The 23795-nt window shown below is 35.6% G+C and overlaps 1 protein-coding gene across 1 annotated transcript in view; it reads left to right on the forward strand.

Moving 5' to 3' along the window:
* Nucleotides 1–7303: 7303 nt before the first annotated feature.
* LOC149575431 (LOW PSII ACCUMULATION protein (DUF1995)) overlaps nucleotides 7304–23795 on the forward strand; it is a 32585-nt gene continuing 16093 nt past the window's right edge. The window contains exons 1-5 of the mRNA XM_089815173.1: nucleotides 7304–7843; nucleotides 8024–8239; nucleotides 10790–10837; nucleotides 10970–11009; nucleotides 11286–11386. Coding sequence (XP_089671299.1) covers nucleotides 7748–7843; nucleotides 8024–8239; nucleotides 10790–10837; nucleotides 10970–11009; nucleotides 11286–11386 — 501 coding nt within the window. The 5' untranslated portion in view covers nucleotides 7304–7747. The remainder of the gene's footprint in view (nucleotides 7844–8023; nucleotides 8240–10789; nucleotides 10838–10969; nucleotides 11010–11285; nucleotides 11387–23795) is intronic.

Here is a 23795-nt window from a genome sequence, read left to right on the forward strand (position 1 = left end):
TTTTTTTCTCTATCGAGGTCATTTTTCCCAACACTTAAGCATTGTTTGTGTCTTACCTCATTTACAAAATCTTGAGACTCTGCACTTTTAAGAGTTAGGTAAGTTCATAATTAGAGCGTAATTAAGAAGGGTGGAAATAAAATAGAAAGAGTCGACCCATTCATTTGACAAGATAGACTGTTCCATGTTGGCGGCCAACAACTTTTTCTCCAAACGGGCTGCCAACCTCCTAGCTAAATTTAGCGTCACCAACTAAATGGACTTGTTCCCTCTTGCACCAAAAGTGTGTCTAAATTAGCGGCACTTTATGAACTCGAAGCGCATGATGATGTTATTATTAGCCAATAGGCTATTATAGGCAAGCATTTCACTTCAAACCTATCTAACACTTAAAAAGAACTAATTGCATTTTTAGGCAGTTTGTAATTTTCAATCATGTAGAATCAAATCAAATTCACAAATGAATTTTAGAATCAAATTAGATTCATCCAATGATTTGATTTCACAATCAAATCATATTTAAGCTATCATCTCTTACCCTATATTAGATAATTGCTTTCTTATTATTCCAAAAAGACCTCAGCTTAGAACAGAGTAGATGAGAGGATGTAAACTATTAACGCACCTTCCATAGATTAAGGGTATTGACAGGTGCATCAAGTATACAAATTCATGAGTAGAAATTGGGAAGCAAAGGCATTGAGGACAAGTTTGTAGGAAGCAAAAGTATTGAATTGAAGAAGAGGAGTGTAGATGGAGGAGAGGCAGAGGAAGGGTTACATAAGCTTGCTCAGAGGTTTAAAGGTCTCTTTGGGGATCGATTTCAATTTAGGATGTTCAAGGACTAGTTGTTCAAGCATAAAAGTTTCAATAAGGACACTATAGAGCCCATCAAATTATCTGCATCATCAATGATTATTTCTTTACCTACATAAAACATATAAGAAGCCATAACTATTATTGTAGATGTGGTTTTTGTTTTTCGAGTATACCCAATACTGTACAACCACTATTTTTGCAGTGGAGTCAAAAGTTTGCAGACCCTTGCTTGTATATAAAACCTTTGGTGGCACTTTACGAACTTAGAGTGCATGATGATGTTATTATTAGCTGATAGGCTATTATAGGCGAGCATTTCACTTCAAACTTGTCTGACACTTTATAAAAACTAATTGCATTTTTAGGCGATTTGCAATTTTCAATCATGTAGAATCAAATCAGATTTACAAATGAATTCTAGAATCAAATTAGATTCATCGAATGATTTGATTTCACAATCAAATCAGATTCAGATTTAAGCTATCATCTCTTGCCCTATATTAGATAGTTTCTTTCTTATTATTCCAAAAAGACCTCAGCTTGGAACATAGCAGATGAAAGGATGCAAACTATTAACACACCTTCCATAGATTAAGGGTATTGATAGGTGCATTCAGTATACAAATTCATGAGTAAAAATTGGAAAGCAAAGTGTCATGACCACTCCCAAAAAGAGAATCCTACAATTATAATTGAATCAAATTATATCATAATAGTTCATTATATGATTAAAATATATACTATCATTGATTATTCAAAAAAGAAAACATTATTAACAAACTATATAGATAAATGTTTATAGTCCTTAATTATTAATTTATATTATTCATAATAATTATAATTATAAGAATTATTAGTAATATACATTATTAAAGATGCTTAACCAATTGTATTGCTATTATAGTCATTTAAATATAAATCCAATAAACAAAATACAAACAAATATACTAAAACCGATATACTAACAAATACAATTAATGCATACACTAATCCCATTTGTTGAGCATATTGAGGGACACGTCTACTCGAGGTAGGATAAGTGATATTAATGTGGAGTCGAAAGGGACAAGGGGGAAATATAACACATTATGTCACAGAATCACACTGGCATAAAGAAAAGCCCGTGGCTATACAGCCACGAAAATGCACTTCCTTTACATTGCTTTTTCTAATTTTTAAAAAAATTAACGAAGTCCTCTCCTTTGTATGGAAGTGCATTTTCGTGGCTGTATAGACGTTGCCTAAAGAAAAGGCCAAAGAATATTCAAACAAGGAGGTATGAGCATCACCGTCGGCTAAGGTAAGTTGACCGCCAACTACCAAGGACCCACAAAATTGGGTAATCTATTGATCAAACAATCCTACGTGGAGCCATTGTGTCCGACTGTCATACTCTGCCTATTCTACGAATCCACCAAGGTATAAGGGGAGGTGTAAAATGGTGAATTTTGCATAAGTGTGAACACATCCTTACAAAGCGGACAAGACAATAACATTAAGCCTCGTGTCATTGTCAGTCAAGGTAAGTAGATATGTATGTTGCACTCCTCATTTAGGAGCAATAGTATGGTTCAGAGCATTAAATTATATGAACTAGTATTTCCTTATATATGAATATTTAAATGTAAGGTATATTTAGTTATTTCATAATAGTACTATTACTAGGATATGGTAATAGTATTATTATTAATTTATTTTATACCATTTAAATATGAGGATTCTTAAGATCCATTGAATTATGACTAGGATTCACAATAGAGGTGAATAGAAATAATAATAAATATAAATTATTTTAGGAAGAGTATTGATTTACATTAAACACAAGTACATGAAACTATTGAAGAGATATGTAGTAGTTGTGTTAAGATAATCTCGTAGTTCTTTGAAGGATAATGGCTAACTAATCGAGGATCGTTCTGAGGAACCTAGAGGGTCTTCCCAGAGGATTATGAAGCCTAACTTGAAAGGTAGTTTCAGGGAAGAAGGCCAAATAATTGAAGGTCGTTCCTCATGAACATAGGGGGTCCTCCCAAAGGGTTAGGAAGCTAGACTAAGGATCCTCAAAGATGTGTAGAAATGATGGAATCCCTAGTTATCAATCACTAGAATTGAATTTAATAATTTACGTTGCTAATAATTTCTATATGTAAATTTGTCCTAATAAGCAAGAACATTACACAAAGGCATTGAGGAAAGGTTTGTAGGAAGCAAAAGTATTGAATTGAAGAAGAGGAGTGTAGATGGAGGAGAGCTAGAGGAAGGGTTACATAAGCCTACGCAAAAGTTTAAAGGTGTCTCCAGGGATCAATTTCAATTTAGGATGTTCAAGGACTAGTTGCTTAGGCATAAAAGTTTCAATAAGGGCACTACAGAGCCCATCAAATTATTTGGGTTATCAGTAATTATTTCTATACCTACATAAAACATGTAAGAAGCCATAACTATTGTTGTAGATGTGGCTTTGGTTTTTCGAGTATACTCAATATCGTACAACCACTATTTTTGCAGTGGAGTCAAAATTTTGCAGACCCTCAATTGTAAATAAAATATTTGGCTTTACAATGAACACAAATTTTGATAAATATTGAAATCTATTTCAAATCACCATTATCAGATAATACTCAGCTCAAGAACACAAATCACTGAAATCGTTGATCTCTCAAGAAATCTGCAAGTCTTGCCTATGATGGGGCAAAAATGCTTGAATCCCATAAAATCCCATCTAAAAATCTTTTGAGATACATTCTATTTGTGTTTGAGGCATATGATATTCAATATAGTTATCCCATTTATGATATTCAAATTGAATTGAATTTTTGAATTCATTGGTGGGATAATCTGATTGACATTTGTGTCGTGGCCAAGTAAAATTGGTTCATAATTCCCTCTTTCTTGTGTTTTCTTACAACTTTCAAAATTTATTTGGAAGTTAAATTTTTGGGTTCTTATTGAGGTTTGTAAGATTTATTAGATAGGTTGTTCTACAAAAGAACCACTTGTTGTTGGTGATAGTGCTGTCTATTCATAAAAAATAATTCAATTAGCAAAATACGAAATAATGGATAAAAATAAGAATGATTGCCCAACCAAGTGAAAAAAAAAACTTGCAACTTTGATTTTGATTGAGGTCGTAAAAGAAGTAGAGTTTTCTAAGAAGATTTAGGGGAATGCTTGGGTGATTCGAGAAATGTTTCTATTTAAAATTGAATTGCACTTAGTAAATATTTGTTAGGAAATTAATCTTTTTAATTTTTTAGTCAAAGATTTTTTAAAAAATTATATTACTTAAGTATGGGACATGATCTTTCTTTTATGCCATATGTTTATAGGGTTTTGAATCTTTGGAGTGGTGTAATCAAAGAATATATAATTAGCTTTACTAATTATGTTCAATTAATTGAATTATAATTTTTTGTTGTCTATTTCAATTTTTTTAAAATTGGTGTTTATTTCAATTTAAAAGATCATGGTGTTTGTATGTATATGTTGTATCACAAAATTCTTCTTACAAGAAGAGATAGGTTGAGTTGAAGACAAGATGAAATCTAAATAATAAGAATAAGAATAGTGTATTTGATTTTAATCAAGCAAAATAAAAGTACATAATAAAAATGATCAAATACCTTGAGAAATGTAGGTCAATATATATGAAAAAAGGGGAACCAAAAATTACTATGAATATTAGAATAACTCATTAGCCAAAATAATAGTAAAACCTAAAAGTTTCAAAAAATTAATGATATGGTAGAAGGTTATAAGTGAGTTTGTCTAGAGAAAATTAAAACTTGTTATATTATTGAAGAGCAAGCTTTGGATCCATGAAAAAAAAGCATTTGGCTCATTTGAACATAATGAAACGTTGCACAATAATAACATTATATGTTGCCCTAGACTTGTGACATATTAACAGGGACAAGGACATTGTTTTGAAGTTAGCACCAATGTGGGGTGTATATGTACAAGGGCAAGTACATCATTTTGAATATGAATTAGGATAATAAAGAGAGTACGCGAAGACAATCATTGTTCGTTATAAAAAAAATGACTATGTGGAACACATAAGTGACTCCAAACAATGCTACCAATATGCCATCTACACCTAATATTTTACATTTTTCCATGGTTGGGTATCATTGAGGCTATATGTCATCCCAGTGACTAGCTTAGTTAGTATTTTGTAGACGACAATGTTGTCATAAATGAGTAAGTTTCATTTTTTCGCAATGCATAAAACAACTAAGGTGAACCCATTTATGTGGTGGTAGGAGCCACTTCCCTGTCTAATAAAATTTTGGGACCTCTAAAACTTGGAAATATCTTCAATGTACATGTGTTGTTATGTGTCGTTTAACTTGCTGAATTTATCCCAATGGTGTTTTTCTTTGCTAAAGATGCAAGAGAGGTTAGGAGGTCAAATTAGGGATGCGATGGCACAATGACTAGAATAGTTGTCACACGTGCGAGCCCCTAGTTGTGAACTCAGTTATACTCTAAGGCCAATATGATAGCATATGTTCTTAACAATGAATATATATAGTGCAAAAGTTATTGAATAAAAAAAAAATCTTAGCAAAGTTCTATGACTATAAGAAAGAAAGTCATACATAGAATAATGTTCATAGAATTATAGAAATTAAACATCTTGCTAGTGACAAACACCATTAAATGTTCACCCATAATCTCAACAATATTCATCCTTCTAATCTCTATTGCATCCCACTTTTTTGTAGTTCTCATATACTTAATCTCCACTTTAAAATTAAAACTTCACCCCTTTATCAAGGATATTGGATTGATATAATTAATATATTAGTTGGAACTTTCGTAAATGATATGTACAACATATGTTGGAATATAGATTATTCTCTTTAAATACTCACAAAAATGTTTACATAAAATATTGTCTCATTGAATGCTATAATTGCAAGATGTATCCAAAATGGTAGTTATGACCAAATTCTCATTTCTTAAAGAGAAACACAAGTAAAAATTAAGTTGTATGAATACTTAGATACTAAGTATTCATTCAAACCATCTTGTACCCCAATGCAATACAAACTTTGCAATAGTTTCTAAGTAATTCTATATTAGGACATATTGGTGAGCTTTCAAATATGGTTAGCCAGTTAGGATCCCCTATTCTATTCTTCATATTTAGTGTCATGGATACTAAATGACAAATGTTTCAACAATTATTTTCAAGTGACATTCCATCTATCCTTCAAAGAAACAAATAACACATGTAAAAAATATTATTAATAACTTGCATTTGACTTGTACCAAATGTTTGTAATTTTCTACAAAGAAGCGATAGAAAAATTCTTTACTACCTAGACAAACTAATGGTATAGATAAGAATGACAAATGAATTTAAGAATAAATCGTGTATGCTACCCATTTCTTTTCATATTATACCAAAAAGAATATATGTAGGAAACTATCTTATATAGGCCTGCATGCACTTTTTGTCACTATCGACGTACCCCTTGCTCCTCCGAGTGCAAGTGCTAGTTACAACCATCTTGAAGAGTCACATTCTTTCATCATTGAACTCTTTGAAAAAGTCACTTCCTTGTTTTCTTTTCATTCATTTCATTTTCCATTAATCCTTCTTAAACTCTTATCTTCTCCTCTTCTTCCCCCTCTTTGAAATAAACTCACATCCCTTTTATAGTTTAATTTGAAGGGGTCACATCTCTTTATTACTTATCTCTTAACTGTGAGAGAGAAGTATTTGAAAAACATTGTTAGAATTATTCTGGATCAAGCTGATTATTCTTTAAAACAATTGGCTTTTGAAATTGTATTGTTGTTGGTTTGTTGTTGATAATACAATTGGGTTTGGCTTTGGAGTAGTAGATTATTTCTCAAAGTGTTTTCTCACTTATATTTGATATCATGTATTTATTTATTTAAATATGTTTCAGATGTGTTTATCTAGTTCGCAATAAGCTTCAAAATTTGTAAGAATTTTCTCTGTATTATTTTCCATTTAAATTTAACATTTGGACATGTTATTTTGCACTTACTTCCTTTCAACAAGACTTCAAAAATTTTCAAAGTATATTATGAAATTATTTTAGGAGTAGGGGAGACGAGCTAGTGGTCGCCCAGGTTAACTTCACGCACCTACAATCATAATTTGTTTGTCGATATTTGCCAAATTTTCAGTGAACCTTTAGGTGAGTGAAGAGCTTAAAGCTATAACCTTTTGGCTTTCTCGCATATACACAACTCTCTATATAACTCATAGAGTGCAAGACAGTCTAAAAATGTATTTTTAAAACATTCGCCCATTCTCTTCACCCCCAAACAACTACTCACCAAAAACATAGTACTTTTTGCACAAATAGATCAACTATTAGTAACAATAATTGAAAGAATAAGTAACTGTAGTCATTCAAACAAGAAGAACTTTCCCCTATAACTCTTTGGTGCATTAGATTATAGATCTCATAGAAGTCATTAAAAATAAATCCCCATTTTTTGAGAGGTCATTAAAAATCAATCCTCCCCATTAGTGTTGGTTTTACCCGATTCAATGCTGAATACCAATAAATTGTTGGATCCACGTCAGTTCGATCCCCGGGCACTCATTTCCCACTCAAATCGTCGCCAGCGCTCCCCTGATCAACTGCAATAGAAAAACAGAATCCCCAGAAGCAAAAACCAAGCATCATGTCAGCGTCCTCCACAAAAAAAAAACAAGACACACCTTGCCGGGCATGATGAATTATCACGCCCTAAAACAATTATGTCGCTTCAGAGATATGAGATAAACTTCTGATGGTGTCCATAACATCTTGAGAAAACAACAAATTAATAGCCAATGAAGTGCTTGAACATAGACTCTTTGCCTGGTCCTCATTTTAAAGGGTACCTTCATTACGCATGTGGTACCCCATAATTGGCTGCTGTGCTTCAGAAAATGCATCTTATAGGAGCACAGGAGGCCGCACAGAGACTATCCACCGTATCATGCCTGCATAATCCATACGGGGACGGAACTTTATTATCTAAGCAGGTCATATGAGTACATTGAGTACCCGAAATCCTTGTTTTCATTGATTGCTAGAACCGTTCCCTAGGATTTCCTAGTTAGGGAGTCGACCTTAGGTTTACCCATTGTTATGTTGCATTTCTTTACTGCTTTACATTACTTATGTGGGTTAGTAAGATTCCTTTCTTACCTGTCTGTGTGCAGGTTAATGTGCAAAAGTATAGCCCAGGTGATCGAATTCACTGCAGACAACATGACAGTAAAGCCCTTCTCAAGAACCCAATTTCTGTTGGCTTTGATTATCCCAAACCGTTGGAGCTCCATATCAGAAGCCGTAAAGCAAGTGCTGACAGTGGTGCAGGGACATTTGCTGAGACCGAGGTTGAATTCCCTCGTGACTATGGTGAATTGCTTGAGCAGGTATGCAGCTTGGTCTTAATGAGAAATATATCTATAACATTCTTTCGAAAAGGGAATTCGTAAACTTGGTACTTGCGAATGTGGGTTCTTAACCAGAATTCTGCAATGGTCTCTAGTAAGAAACATCTTGCCTTATCATTCATTCGGATACACGGCCACGCCTATTACCGCTTACTCAAACTAAGAATTGATGAGAATGGAGCTCAAAAAGGTGTGTTTATGTGGCACTTGTGGTGGCGGCCCCAACTAACTGTTAGGTCATATGGTCACGGGCCCTATATCCAGTTTTCCGGATCTTTATCAAACCTACATTCCATGATTGCTAGATGGAAAATTTCAGCATTGGTTATTGGTCTTCCTTGCGTTACCAGGGGCCATCCCCCGGACGAGTAGACTAGTGAAAACTCTTCAGACAATACTAGCCTCGCTCCCATCCAAAGTTTTGATGGCCCATAGCCCATAAAATTATAGGGATCTGCCCATTTTTGTATAGGCGGGGGCCCATAAAGTTATAGGGATCTGCCCATATTGTACTTCCATTAGTGTACAATTAGATTTATTGTAAATAGGAATGTCCCGATAAGAGATTTATCTTGATAGGATTAATCTAGGTGGAATAGAAATATGTATTATTTTACCAAATGACCACCTGGAAGAATATACTTGTGCCATACACCATACAAAGACCAAGTGACACACTAGTTTTTAATGAAAACTTACGTACACATTTACATGACAGTTAAATTATAAAAATTGCAAAAGCTACGCCACTTCATTTTGATCCCAGAAAGTCTAAAAGCAATTTGTTGGATTCGATTTCCTTTCTTCCTTTGTTCCAGCTGTAGCCCCATTTTTACATGCACAATTTCTTGTGGTACTTTTTATTAAGAATTTTTGAATTTATTTTGCAGATTTGTAAAACATTGATGTCCTTGAACTTTAAAAAATATTGGCAGGGAGGCAGTAGTTGGTAATTGTGACAAAATAATTTGAAGATATCAATCTCTCCATTTTATTGAAGGGTTATGGAGTATGACTTGAGATGTTGGCAAAAACAGTGATGAGTACACATTTATATTGAGAGGGCGTTTGTGGGTGGCAAGCAGGTGAATCAGTATAAAACAATCTTTTACTTTAAAAAAAATTAATAACTCCAATCATATCAATCATCCAAAATCTAACAATTATGCAATAGAAGAAGAATACAAGATTTACATAAAACCCCTTTCAGAAAAAAACCATGACAAAATATTACTTATATAAAACTTCAATAACTAACTTCCTAGGCACCATCATACAGGAGACACCAGTTCCCTCTCAAATGATTTGTAAGCACCAAGCCACTAGAGATACTGATTACCACTTGAATGATTTGTAGGCAGAAAGCCATTACAGACACCAATCCCCATACTTGAGCACCAATGCAGCAAGAGAGACCAATCTCTTCTTTTGAATATCACCAAATAAAGAATATTTCTTCAATAGAAGACTAAATAAAATCTGATTGCACATAATCTTTCGCCCACAAATTTACTCTAGAATGATGCACCATCTATGCTTTATTTGCCCCTTGTCTTTAAGATAGAAAGTAAAATGAGTTAACAACATTCCTATACTAGTTAATGACAGACCATGCAAAACTATAGCAGTTGTCTGTTCAGTATCACATTGCTTAGATCATGTACATGTCAGACTACGGAGGGTCCCAGCAGAAAGAATATAGACCACAACGGGTCTTTGACTATCCACTGCAAAAGATTGTCTATATCATACTATTCTGTATTAGATCTATTACTCTATAAGCCTCTCTACCTACCATGAGTATATCAAAACAGCAGTCTGTCCTGAGTGGTAAACTTTTCTGTGAAGTCTGCCTCTACTGAGTATTTCTTATTAAACTCCATGTATCCTGTCATGAAGGAGATATATATAATTTGTTAAACGGGAGTGTTTTCTATAATGGATTTCAGCTCTCTTGACCTCCATGACTCCATTCAGAATTTTAACGAAATTGTCATTGGATACCTCCATTGTCAAGGTAACCTGCATAGAAACATCATGGAACATGAATTTTTTAATGAACTTTCTTTTGATTTAGATAGCATTCAACAAGTGAAAGTGCATATGTTCAGAAAGCAGTAGACATGATCAATATAGTTCTAACTTCTCAGCATCGGTTTTAGATATTTATTGTGCTTGTGTAATCTTCTGAGTTTCATCCAAGTGGTCAACTAAAACTAGGTTTTAACATTGTTTAATATGCACGTTAGTTTAACACTGTTTTCTTGATGCTTCTTAACATTTCAATATTATGAACTTGAAAGTAGCTTCTAAAGGTCAAGTGGTAATATTTCTCCCAGATATTTTCTTATGAAGGAACTGCAGGCCCTTCTTTGTTTATACTTTTACCCAAGATTAATAAAAAATGGACACACAAATTTGATTCCACTGATCAATCTTAATTAAAGTAGATTAATTTCTGTCTAAAATCATATTGTTACATAATGCTTGTATGTTTCAATTTGCCTTAAATCTTCTTCATTTTCATAGGTAAAAGTAGCAGCACAATTGGCATTGAAGGAATCAAAAAAATTGCTGGTATGTAATTTTTGTAAGCTTAAACGTATTTGAGAAGATAGAAAATGTCTAATCATGTGTTTGCTCTAACTTTTGTCAATTATCTAAGACTTATAATGAAAATTGCTCACATTATGTTACATGCTATGTCAGGAGATTGAATTTCCAACAGCTGGGCTTGATTCTGTTTCGGGTGCATAATTCTCTAGTTCCTTCCTTTCCTTAGATCTTGCATTGAATTTTTTAATTCATGATATATCACAAAGAAGGGTGATGACTTATGCATTAAGAATTCATTTCACACTTGTTACTCTTTTACACACAATGCAAAAAAGAAAAGTGGGAAGTCTTCTTCAGTTAGAAATAGAACTGGCAATCTCCAAGGTTTATCTATAGTTCAATTCAACCATTTATGATGGCCATCATTACAGAGCATGTGCTGACAAATTACCTGTATAAAGAGCTTCAGGCGATGCTGAGGGAGGCATAGAAATGAATTCCAACATGGCTCTGATTCGGGAATTTTGTGGAATCTTCTTTAAACCTGAACAAGCCACCCGCACACGTATTGTACGTTCTGATCTTACTTTGTTTCATTTTTCCCTAAATTAAATTCACTTGTCTGCAATCGCAGCTCGTTAATTGAATTCACCTATGTAGAAACCTAGTTATAGGGGTGTGTTATCTCTGATTCTTGCATAGAAGAATAGATATCAATTTAGTGAGTCCATGTTTACTAGTTCTTCAATTATTAGATTGCCAATTGGTAATTTTTGCAAAAGCAGTTGCCAAAATTTTATATAAATTATATCTATATAGACCATACTCAGAAAATTTTCTAAACTTAGTATGATTAATTATTTATCTAGATTTTATTTTTGGATATCTGGTGAAATTGGAAGCCCATCAACCTGGCATCCACCACTCAGAAGGTGCTGATCAGCAAGTTGAGAAACTAAAACCCCTAGGCATTGCTAGGATGGCCCCACTCCCATTCTGCAATTTGAATTGAGTTTGAACTCGAGATGTGTGGAATGCTAGTCAAAGTGTCCGGCTGTTTGAGGCTATGCTCGAGGACCAAACATTAGTATGATCATTTATATTTCCTATACCAAGTTGCTCAAATATGAGGCCAATTCCAGGTACGAAATATTCTGGAAATCCTGGAAATCGGAGTCTGCATTGAATCGGTGCAGGTTCGGAATTTGGCCCTATATTTTGCTGCTTTTGGACCTCTAAAAAACCCTAAACAATATTATAAGCTACCGAGAAATAAAAATCCTAATGCAACAAATATGAATTCTTTTTCCATCAGATGAAAACTATCCAAAGTGGTGGTGTTGTCTATTGACATCATGTGCACATGTCTTTATAGATTCATGGAATGATTAGTAACACAGAGCCTGTTCAGTTTTCTAAAACCTACCCACCGACAATGTGGCAAACAACAAAAGGCCAAACTAAATTGTGGTATATTGATTTTGATCTCAATCTGCACATGGAATTATAACTGGGCTACCCTACAAGCCTCATACTGGATAACTCTGGATCAACAACATTCGAGGAGATTGACAACAAAAAGTTATTCTGCTCAAGTTGGCTTTGAATTTAGAGTTCTTGTGAACGTAATGATGACATGGGCCATTTTTGTTAGTTTTAGTGATCTCTGATAGACAAAATTATTGCAACAGAGATGAACAATAATGAATATCCTTAGTTGAATAATCGCTGAAACAGAGATGCAGAATTTGTTCTTCGAATGGTAATCACTGAGTCTTTATCTTTAGTCTACAATGAAGATAGAATATCCGTTAATGAAGATCGCTGAGAAATATCCTGCAGAGGAAATATGCAGATCACTGGGACTTGTAATGCCGTGTATTGATATTGTCTCCAGTGATCTGCATTGAGCATATATATATTTGTAAAGAGCCATGCCTCCGTAGAGTCATGACTTTATGTGGCCTTTGGCCATGTAGGGTCATGCCTCTACTGAAGCATAACTAACCATTAGTTAGTTTATATAAACAACATCATATTTTCGGCAGCCTTTATGCAATCAACGCCAGATCATAAGGCCCCCCGATAATAATAATAGCTATCACAATGTATATATATATATATATATATGAAGAATAGGAATCACATAAGACATCACAATTGATCATTACTTCTACTGATGCTATACATCAACACTCCCTCTTAGCAAGGGAGAAGTAATACACCTTTTAATAGATTTCAGAATAGAATATTTGAGCACATTATCTGATCTTAACACTTTGAAATAGTGACTAGTCAAATAATTAATATCACCATGCTATGAACACCATCATAACATATATTATGATCTCTAATTGTCCGAAACAATATCTAGAGTAATCATAATGCATTCATTATCAATGATCTCTAATTGTTTGAAACAATATCTAGAGTTTTCATGATAACAAGCCTATCATTTGCAAGATCGTCACCTTACAAACGATTACCTTCTGAATATATATGTCTATGAACGATCGTCACCTTTCATTACATATCTGATGCAACTAAACAACAATAAAAGCATAAACTCATATAAATTGAAAATTTAAATTCAATATTCAATATTACAATTTAATCATACCAAGTTTTCCTCTGAAGTATTCCAACTTCACTTTGGCAAGAGGCTTAGTAAAGATATCTACTGTTTGCTCATTAGTATTGATGTACTCTAGTTGAATGACTCCTCGATCCACCATATCTCTAATGTAATGATAAGGAATTTCAATATGCTTGGAACGATTGTGGAAAACTGGATTAGCTGAAAGTTTGATACAACTTTGATTATCGCAATGAATCACAGTGGGCTTCAAAGGTCTTTTGAACAAATCAACTAGCAATTTTCGTAGCCATATAGCTTCTCTAGCTCCCAAGGAAGAGGCAATGTATTCTGCTGAACCAAAAAACCATTCCAGATCCTAGACTGAAGCAACATCCCAAAGTACTCTTTCGTTCAGTAAGGCTGCCTGCCCAATCAGAATCAGAATATCCATGAAGGTAGATGTTTACTTGATCATATCTGACTCCCATGCCAATAGTGTCTTTTAGATATCTCAAAATATTTTTAGCTACCTGTAGATGTATCTTCTTTGGTGCACACATAAACTGACTCAAGGTATAAGTTGTATAACATATGTCAGGACGAGTATTCACTAAATACATTAAAGATCCGATAATCTGCCTGTAGTAAGTAGGATCTGTAGATTCTGATTTGATCATATCATCTTTCAACTTGTGTAGATTGACTTCCATAGGATTAGAAGCTGGTTTATATTCCATCATTCCAAATTTTGTTAAAATATCAATTGTATATTTTCCTTGATTCAGAAAAATGTAGTTACCCTTTTGCCAGACTTCCAATCCGAGGTAGTGTAGAAGACCTAAATCAGTAATATCAAACTTTGTTGTGAGTTTTTGTTTGCATTTTTTTATGAGATGGTCTTCACTTGTTATCAAAAAATCATCAACATATAACAGAAGAATAATCATATCATCACCCTCTATTTTGAAGTATAAGTTAGGATCAACTTCATTTTTAGAATATCCTAACTTCATTAGATAGTTGTCTATCCTTTCATACCACGCTTTGGGAGCCTGTTTGAGACCGTATAGTGCTTTCTTTAGTTTACAAACGTGAGTTTTGCTGTCATGAGTGTAGAATCCTTCTAGTTGCTCGATATAAACTTCTTCTTCAATTTTACCATTTAAGAATGTTGTTTTGACATCCATTTGATGAACTTTCCATCCTTTGGATGCTGCGATAGCCAAGATGGTTTTAACTGAAGTGTATCTAGCAACTGGAGCAAATGTTTCTTTGTAATCGATGCCTTCTTTTTGTGAGAAACCTCGTACTACAAATTTGGCTTTGTACTTTTCAATGCTGCCATCAGATGCATGTTTAATTTTAAACAACAATTTAGAGGAAACAATTGATTTGTTTTTAGGTCTCAGTACAATATCCCATACATCATTCTTTAGTATGGAATTATATTCTTCAATCATTGCTTATTTCCAAGGTTGCTTCTTTAACATTTGAAGGTTCCATTCTTATAAGTTCAATTAATAATGCAACATAGCACAACTGATTTCTAGTTCCTTTACTTTCTCGAATCACTTCATTAGGTTCAACTTGATTTTCTTCTATCATTTTCCTAGCCCAAAGCGGCCTCTTTTTATTGTTAACATTTTCAGAATCTTCTGGATTAGATGTAGTGGTAGAAGATGGTTCAATATCATTCTCCCTCTCAATTTCTGCTTGATGATTTTCATCTACTTTTGGAATAGGTTCAGTAAGAGATTCATCACTATTTTTAGAAATATCAAAGGCGATATCATCTTCAAATTTCACATCTCTACTAATCTCAATTGTTCTTTGACCCAGAACAAAAACCTTGTAGCCTTTGGTTGTTTCACTGTATCCAATGAGTATCCCTTTTTTTTCGGATGGTTCTAGTTTTGTTCTTTTCTCTTTAGGAATGTGGATATAAATAGGACATCCAAATATTCTTAGGTGACTTAGATTTGGTTTGATACCCGTAAATATTTCTTTAGGAGTGGTGTTCTCTAATACTGAGTGTGGACATCTATTTTGAATGTAGACTGCAGTGTTAGATGCTTCAGCCCAGAAGGAAGTATGAAGATTTTGATCATGGATCATTGCTCTGGCTGATTCAACAATTGATCTATTTTTACGTTTTGCAACTCCATTCTGTTTAGGGTTATATGGTACAAAAAACTCCCTCTTAATCCTGACAGTAATGCAAAAGTTTTTGAAAATTTTGGAGATGTATTCACCTCCATTGTTTGACCTTAGTATTTTTATTTTCTGTCCTGACTAATTTTCAACTAGAGCTTTGAATTCTTTGAATTTTGATAATATTTCAGCTGATTCTTTTTGTTTTAGAAAGTAGATCCAAGTTCTTTTAGAGTAGTCATCAATAAAAATTACATAAAAGAGACACCCATTAAGAGAAGGTACATACATAGGACCACAAAGGTCAATGTGAATCAGTGCAAAAATGGATTTTGATTTGTGAACACTTTTAGGAAATGATTGCTTTGTGTTTTTGCCTAGGGCACATCCTTTGCAAATTCTTAAGTGATTAGTTTTGAGACTAGGTAAACCTTTTACAATTTTTCCTATAGATGATAATGCACGATAGTGAAGGTGATTGTCATGTCCCCATTTTCGGAGGCAGTCTGATTTAATTAATTCGATTAACTTGGTTGTCCAAAATAATGAATATTTTATGAGGACGACTAATTAATCATTTTAATTAAATAAATAAGTGATATTAAGTTAATTATTTATAAAGTTATCAAATAAATAAATATTAAAAGGTAACTTTTTATTTAATTAATTTAATAAAGTGACTTGGATTATAAACTATTTAATAAAGTCACTTAATAGATAAAATCAAAAATGTTCTAGAAGTCTCTGGAGAAGATGGAGAGAAAAGAATAAATAGGCACCCCGGGGCTCCATTCGAATCAAGCAGTTGTTTATTTCTCTCTTGTTATCAGATTGTGATTCAATCACTTGTGCATTGTGGAACTTAGGGTTTCTGCAATTGTCACAACCGGCCATTGAGAACGATAACTCTCAATTGGTTCGCAATTTTGAGGGTGTGCGATATCACCTGAATTATTGCAGATCGGAGGTGACATTACAGTCATTTCATCGGGGCAGAATTTGTGGCCTAAGGCCAAATTTGGAGGATCCTTCTGAAGATTGATATTCGAAGATTTAAGCTTTGCAAGGTTTGAAGTTCATTATTTTTACCAGGATCTGTTGGCAAGAAGAGTAAGGAGATTTCTTCAGCATTCTATATAGAAGGTTGCAGTGAGAATAGATCGGGAATAGAAGAACGAGCTCCAATGGTGAAGCACTTATGAACATCGATTGCATTGAAATGCATTATCCTTGCAATCGGGCCGGCTAGAGCTGGGGACATCCGCTGCACAGCTATATTAGTGGTCGGGTATATTACTGTCATGGACCTGCAGCTATTCCAGGCTTTACTTTGACTCGATTTAGAAACCCCAATTGCAGCAAGAGTGGAATTAGAATCTCACAATCCTCAAGCGCTCCAGACGGGCATTACATTCGAGTATTACTGCACGTCTCACAGGGCATATTTGTAGCAGCAGAGATATGGAATCAAAAGATGGAAAATATTTTTGAAAACCGAAGGAGCAGTCTGAAATATGTATATATGACTTTCGATTTATGAAAGCCGAAACGCATCGGACTGAAGGGGTTAGCGGAGCCAGACATAAGCAGGTACAGATTTGCATTAAGGTCTCCCGATATTTTGCTAACATCACTACAGGGAACGGAGTTATCACAGATATTAAATATCGACTATTATTTGCCCTTGCGACCAGCAACGAGCCTAGACCGAGCATTAATTTTCGGGTCAAGTTTTATCAAGATTGATCAACAGTTGCTCCGTCGAAGTTAGGAGGAGGACGGGCTCGAAAAATTGGGATTCAACAGCGCCAACCCAGAGTCATGGTGACACGAATCCGCGTGGCAGTTGGACATCAAGATTATCAACTCTAATTTGCACCATTCGGCAGATTAATTAAAGGGGCACATGGCATTGGCTATTCAGTGAAGCAGGCAGATTATAAGGATGATTTAAATCCATCACCAGGTGCTCGATATCTATAAATTCTGTCGTTCACTTTCAAGTAGATTTTTATACTTGTGTTACCATTCAACTTCGTAATGGATTTATCTTAAATACAATTCATTGCATAGTTAACTCATTGGGTGAATTTATTGAGGACTATACACTTTACCATTAAATAGTTACATGCTCAAACTCATAGTGCAAGGTAAGAATCTACAGTGCAACGTTGTATTGTAATCTGCAATTGGCATGAATGTAACGAACGAGTCAGTAGTAGCAGATTGCAATCATATTTACTGAACATTGCTGTACTACCTCACTACATCCTGGATCTGTTGTCATAACCTGGAGACACTACCAAAAGTTCTACTGCTTGCCAAGTATTTGACGAAATGTCAAACCACTGAAGCAATAAGTTTGTGGGTGTTGGAAAAAACAATAACCTGTCAGGGTCATTACAGTGGTATCAGAGCCATTGACCTGCCATCCTGTTGGGTAGATTGGACATTGAATCAGTTAGTTAATCATGTTTACTTCAAGTACCCAGAAGCAGTGGGACAAGGATATGAAGAAGCTTAAACAAAGTTTGAAAAGGTTGGATGAAAGTCAGAAAAGGATGAATGAATTGATGGATTCCATGTTTAAGAGGACTACGTCATAGAACAAAGAGAAAGAGAAACAAGAGGTCTCTACAAGTGAGGTATCTAGAAACCTCTACAAGGAGTTTGCAGCAGTTGGTGACCAGCATATAGCCGAATCTAGGGAGGACAAAAGTCAGACTAGCTTGGAGGAAGATGTTGGGCACACAATACTTCAGAAGGTAGTGGGAATGGATGTTACGCAGATTGATAGTAACGGTCAACTTGATACTCAAGTTGAGACAATTGTATACAGGTCGTCAGAGGGTGATGTCACAGGTACTCAGGGTGGTTTGGTTCCAACAGGCAGTGACTACAGAGTAGAGGGTTCAAATGATGATGAGGATGTTGATGGTGAGATGCATGGTGGAGATGAGCAGATATTAAGCATTCATGATTTTGCTGACAGAGAGTACCAGGCACAGATAGATGCTTCATCACATGAGGTAGAGGCTGGTAGTACTTCACATAAGTTGACTAGCCAGCTAAAGGTAAGCGAAGATAGTATTGTGGCTTCTTTATCTCATCATGACAGGATGCGAGATATGATAGAGGATCACATCCAGATGATTCAGTTACAGAGAAGACATAAGGAAGTTCAGATAGAGTTTTCTTGTACTGACTTACAGGCGATTAGAGAAGGAATGGGAACAATGAAGTTAAGCTATTTACATCTTCTATCAGATCGTGACCATCTTCTTAGCCTTGTCAGAGACTATTCAGATGCTATGAGGAGGAAGGAGGAGAAAGTTGCCAAGCTTTCTCGCGAGTTTGAGAACACTCAAACTTCTTTGGTAAATACTCCATTGGCATTACAGGACTGGGAGAGACATGGGCATGAGCACGGCATGGAGCTGAGCTTAGTTTCATCTTGCACGCCTGACATTCAGCTTCCTACAGTAGGCGGATCATATGTGGTTGCTGATAATGTTGCGAGTTCATCTTGCATTCAGGATATAGGGTCAATATCAGACAGGAATGTGGAGTTAGTTGGTATTAGTCACATTACTCAGGTAAGGAGTTTGCTTGAATTACCAGCTGATTCTTGTTTACGGAAATGGATTCGAGAATATTCCATTAACGTTTGGGATTCAGTTGACTGGAGAACACTTTATGATAGCAATGATTGTTTGGGTACTATCATGGATTTGATTAGCAAAATACATGGTGTTGTCTTTCCTTGTGCCAGCAGCTCATCCGATGTTGGTATTAGTTTTTATACACCGGTGTTGGGCTTGGTTCATATATCCAGATGACCATTCTTGCTAGAAGGTGTTGAAGATTTTTCATATTCGGCAGTGTGTACAGATGAGTCCCAAGATCATTTTGGCCTTGATGACATCCAGGAGGATGAAGGGGACAGTTTTGAAGATTTAGCTTCCTTAACAGTTTCTTTGGGTACAGAGGAGTTAGACAGCAGTACTATAGTTTTTGACACTTTGGATGATGATATGAGATTTGGAGATGATTCGTGAGATATGGATGATAATACTCTAGAAACCAGTAACCTTGAGGATACTCCTTTAGACAGAGCACTAGAAGAGGTTTGTAGGAAACAGTTTAGCCAGAGCCATCATTTGACTAGCCAGTTGAAAGTTAGTGAGCGAGACATTGCTATCGCTTGTGAGCATTTTGATACTGCTCGTCAGTTGTTGGCCGTTACTAGTTGGGCTATTTCTATGACAGATGAGTCCAGCGGTGGTTACTTTTCTTTGACCGAGATTCATGCCATGCATGAAGCTGTCCGGATTTTGAAGCAGGATTACTTACGATTGGTAGCCGACCGTGATCACCTGGTTGAGTGGGGGAGTACAGCCTATGAGGCACTTTTGGATCGTGAAGAGGAGGTGAGTGAGCTTTCCCAGGAGCTCATAGCAACTACTGAGGCTTTAGAGAACACACAGCGAGATCTACACAAGTCACAGTTTCAGTTAAAGGAGGTGACCGTGGAGTTGGAGCATTTGCGGTCAAAACCAGCCCTAGACCTAGTTCATCTGTCTATTGAGGTGGTTGGTGGTGAGTACACTCCTGCAGTTGTTACTGAGGAACATGTTATTGGGACTGACACACATGTTCAGAATTTGGAAGTAGTTGGGCCTAATGAGTCCGAGATACTAGTAGGGTCGAGTCTCCAGATTGATTCTTCTCAGACAGATGACAGTGTGGTACAGTTGAGTATGCCACCTTTACAGGAGGATTAGTTGTGGTGTGCAGGGGAGTATGTTGATGCTTCCTCATATAATTTTTACTGCACTGAACCGTTCATGGAGTATTTGCTGGATAGTGTACGTGTTCATCTGGATTCGCATAAAGTGACAGAAGGTGTTCTCATCCAAGATACTAGTGTTATTTGTAGACTGGTTGAGAAAATTATAGTGGTCCTCTCTACTATGCTACCTCACAGGGATCTCGAGGTGGGGTTTGTTGAGCGGAGTGCACAGGATCCTAACCAGCTTACAGACATTCGAAGTCGGAGATTGGAGCCATCTGTTGATTTCCAGTTCAGTGATGATGAGCCAGTAGCAGAGTTTGGGGGTTCCTACTGGCATTATACGGTGAGGTACGCTCATCATTTTTCTTTTGACCTAGAGATGGAAGATTTGATTTCACACAGGTATAGATTGGCTCCAGTTTCTTACCATCCATTCTGGGATAGAACAGTACCATCTTTTGAAAATAGAATTGGTAGTTGCAAGTTACACAACCTGCAGCATCGACACACCCGGAACAGTTTATCAGAGAGTGGATTTGATGTCAGTGACTCAGGTACCTATGGCTGTTGTCATATCCACAGTGCAGTTGAGTATAGGTGTCAATTAGACAGGGACTTGAGTTTTGATAGAGTTGATGTTTCAGTTGGCTTAAGTTCCGCAGAATGGTTTCTTCTAACGGCATCTATAGTTGGTCTCCAGATGATTTCATCAGAGTTGTCAGTTGTTTGGATATTCAGTACAGTTTCTCAGCTATTGGTATTGATGATTTCTCCACGGGAGTATGGTGAGGATTGGGATGATGTACAGATTTACATTTGGGATCCAGGTAGACTGATTTGGTTTAAGGTTCAGCGATTGCTTGGGGACAAGCAATTTCAGGAAGGGCGGACTGTCATGTCCCCACTTTCAGAGGCAGTCTGATTTAATTAATTCGATTAACTTGGTTGTCCAAAATAATGAATATTTTATGAGGACGACTAATTAATCATTTTAATTAAATAAATGAGTGATATTAAGTTAATTATTTATAAAGCTATCAAATAAATAAATATTAAAAGGTAACTTTTTATTTAATTAATTTAATAAAATGACTTGGATTATAAAATATTTAATAAAGTCACTTAATAGATAAAATCAAAAATGTTCTAGAAGTCTCTGGAGAAGATGGAGAGAAAAGAATAAATAGGCACCTCGGGGCTCCATTCAAATCAAGCAGTTGTTTATTTCTCTCTTGTTATCAGATTGTGATTCAATCACTTGTGCATTGTGGAACTTAGGGTTTCTGCATTTGTCACAACCGGCCATTGAGAATGATAACTCTCAATTGGTTCGCAATTTTGAGGGTGTGCGATATCACCTGAATTATTGCAGATTGGAGGTGACATTACAGTCATTTCATCGGGGCAAAATTTATGGCCTAAGGCCAAATTTGGAGGATCCTTCTGAAGATTGATATTCGAAGATTTAAGCTTTGCAAGGTTTGAAGTTCATTATTTTTACCAGGATCTGTTGGCAAGAAGAGTAAGGAGATTTCTTCAGCATTCTATATAGAAGGTCGCAGTGAGAATAGATCGGGAATAGAAGAACAAGCTCCAATGGTGAAGCACTTATGAACATCGATTGCATTGAAATGCATTATCCCTGCAATCGGGCCGGCTAGAGCTGGGGACATCCGCTCCACAGCTATATTAGTGGTCGAGTATATTACTGTCATGGACCTGCAGCTATTCCAGGCTTTACTTTGACTCGATTTAGAAACCCCAATTGCAGCAAGAGTGGAATCAGAATCTCACAATCCTCAAGCACTCCAGACGGGCATTACATTCGAGTATTACTGCACGTCTCACAGGGCATATTCGTAGCAGCAGAGATATGGAATCAAAAGATGGAAAATATTTTTGAAAACCGAAGGAGCAGTCTGAAATATGTATATATGACTTTCGATTTATGAAAGCCGAAACGCATCGGACTGAAGGGGTTAGCGGAGCCAGACATAAGCAGGTACAGATTTGCATTAAGGTCTCTCGATATTTTGCTATCATCACTACAGGGAATGGAGTTATCACAGATATTAAATATCGACTATTATTTGCCCTTGCGGTCAGCAATGAGCTTAGACCGAGCATTAATTTTCGAGTCAAGTTTTATCAAGATTGATCAACAGTTGCTTCGCCGAAGTTAGGAGGAGGACGGGCTCGAAAAATTGGGATTCAACGGCGCCAACCCAGAGTCATGGTGACACAAATCTGCGCGGCAGTTGGACATCAAGATTATCAACTCTAATTTGCACCATTCGACAGATTAATTAAAGGGGCACATGGCATCGGCTATTCAGTGAAGCCAGTAGATTATAAGGACGATTTAAATCCATCACCAGGTGCTCGATATCTATAAATTTTGTCGTTCACTTTCAAGTAGATTTTTATACTTGTGTTACCATTCAACTTCGTAATGGATTTATCTTAAATACAATTCATTGCATAGTTAACTCATTGGGTGAATTTATTGAGGACTATACACTTTGGCATTTAATAGTTACATGCTCAAACTCATAGTGCAAGGTAAGAATCTACAGTGCAGTGTTGTATTGTAATCTGCAATTGGCATGAATGTAACGGACGAGTCAGTAGTAGCAGATTGCAATCATATTTACTGAACATTGTTGTACTACCTCACTACATCCTGGATCTGTTGTCATAACCTGGAGACACTACCAAAAGTTCTACTGCTTGCCAAGTATTTGACGAAATGTCAAACCACTGAAGCAATAAGTTTGTGGGTGTTGGAAAAAACAATAACCTGTCAGGGTCATTACAGTGATCTAGCCTCCTATGCCAAATTTTAGTAGAATTTGAGGTTTCATGACTTCAAGCTAAGTTTTGATTGTGTTGGTAAACAGATTTGTCCTTCTCTTGTTTCTTGTGAAGATATGACTCTTAATGCCTGAATGATGAACAATATCTATTTACAACAGTTGAAAAGCCATTCTTTGATTACTGGCTTCTCTCTAAATTGGTAGGTACAGCTCCCTGTGTGAATGATGTTCAAGGAATTGTGTTTTATTCCTAAAACCAATATAGGGTATGCTTTTAACACGAGAGCAAAAGAGGCAACCCAAATTAAGCCTAACTAGAACTTAATTCAAGCAAGAAAGACTTCCAAATACTGAAACAGATTCACATAACCACACCTCTTATGAATCCATAAATCTATTCGCATAAGACTAGAATAAGTTGAAATTCAAATCTAAACTAAGACTGATAAGTCGGGAAAAAACTAACAGAATCCTTTCGTCAAATGAATTATAACAATACTTATTACATTCATTTGTATTCTGGAAAACGGGGGGAATGAAACTTTGTTCTTCCTTAGTTCTCTGTAAAACAGAAAGGAAATACTAACTGATCACAATACGTACTGGAGCAGAAAATGATTGAAATAAAATACCATTCAA

This window comes from Cupressus sempervirens, chromosome 2, assembly GCF_028749045.1.
Source record: "Cupressus sempervirens isolate cs-2001-9-10 chromosome 2, ASM2874904v1, whole genome shotgun sequence".
Classification (NCBI taxonomy): domain Eukaryota; kingdom Viridiplantae; phylum Streptophyta; class Pinopsida; order Cupressales; family Cupressaceae; genus Cupressus; species Cupressus sempervirens.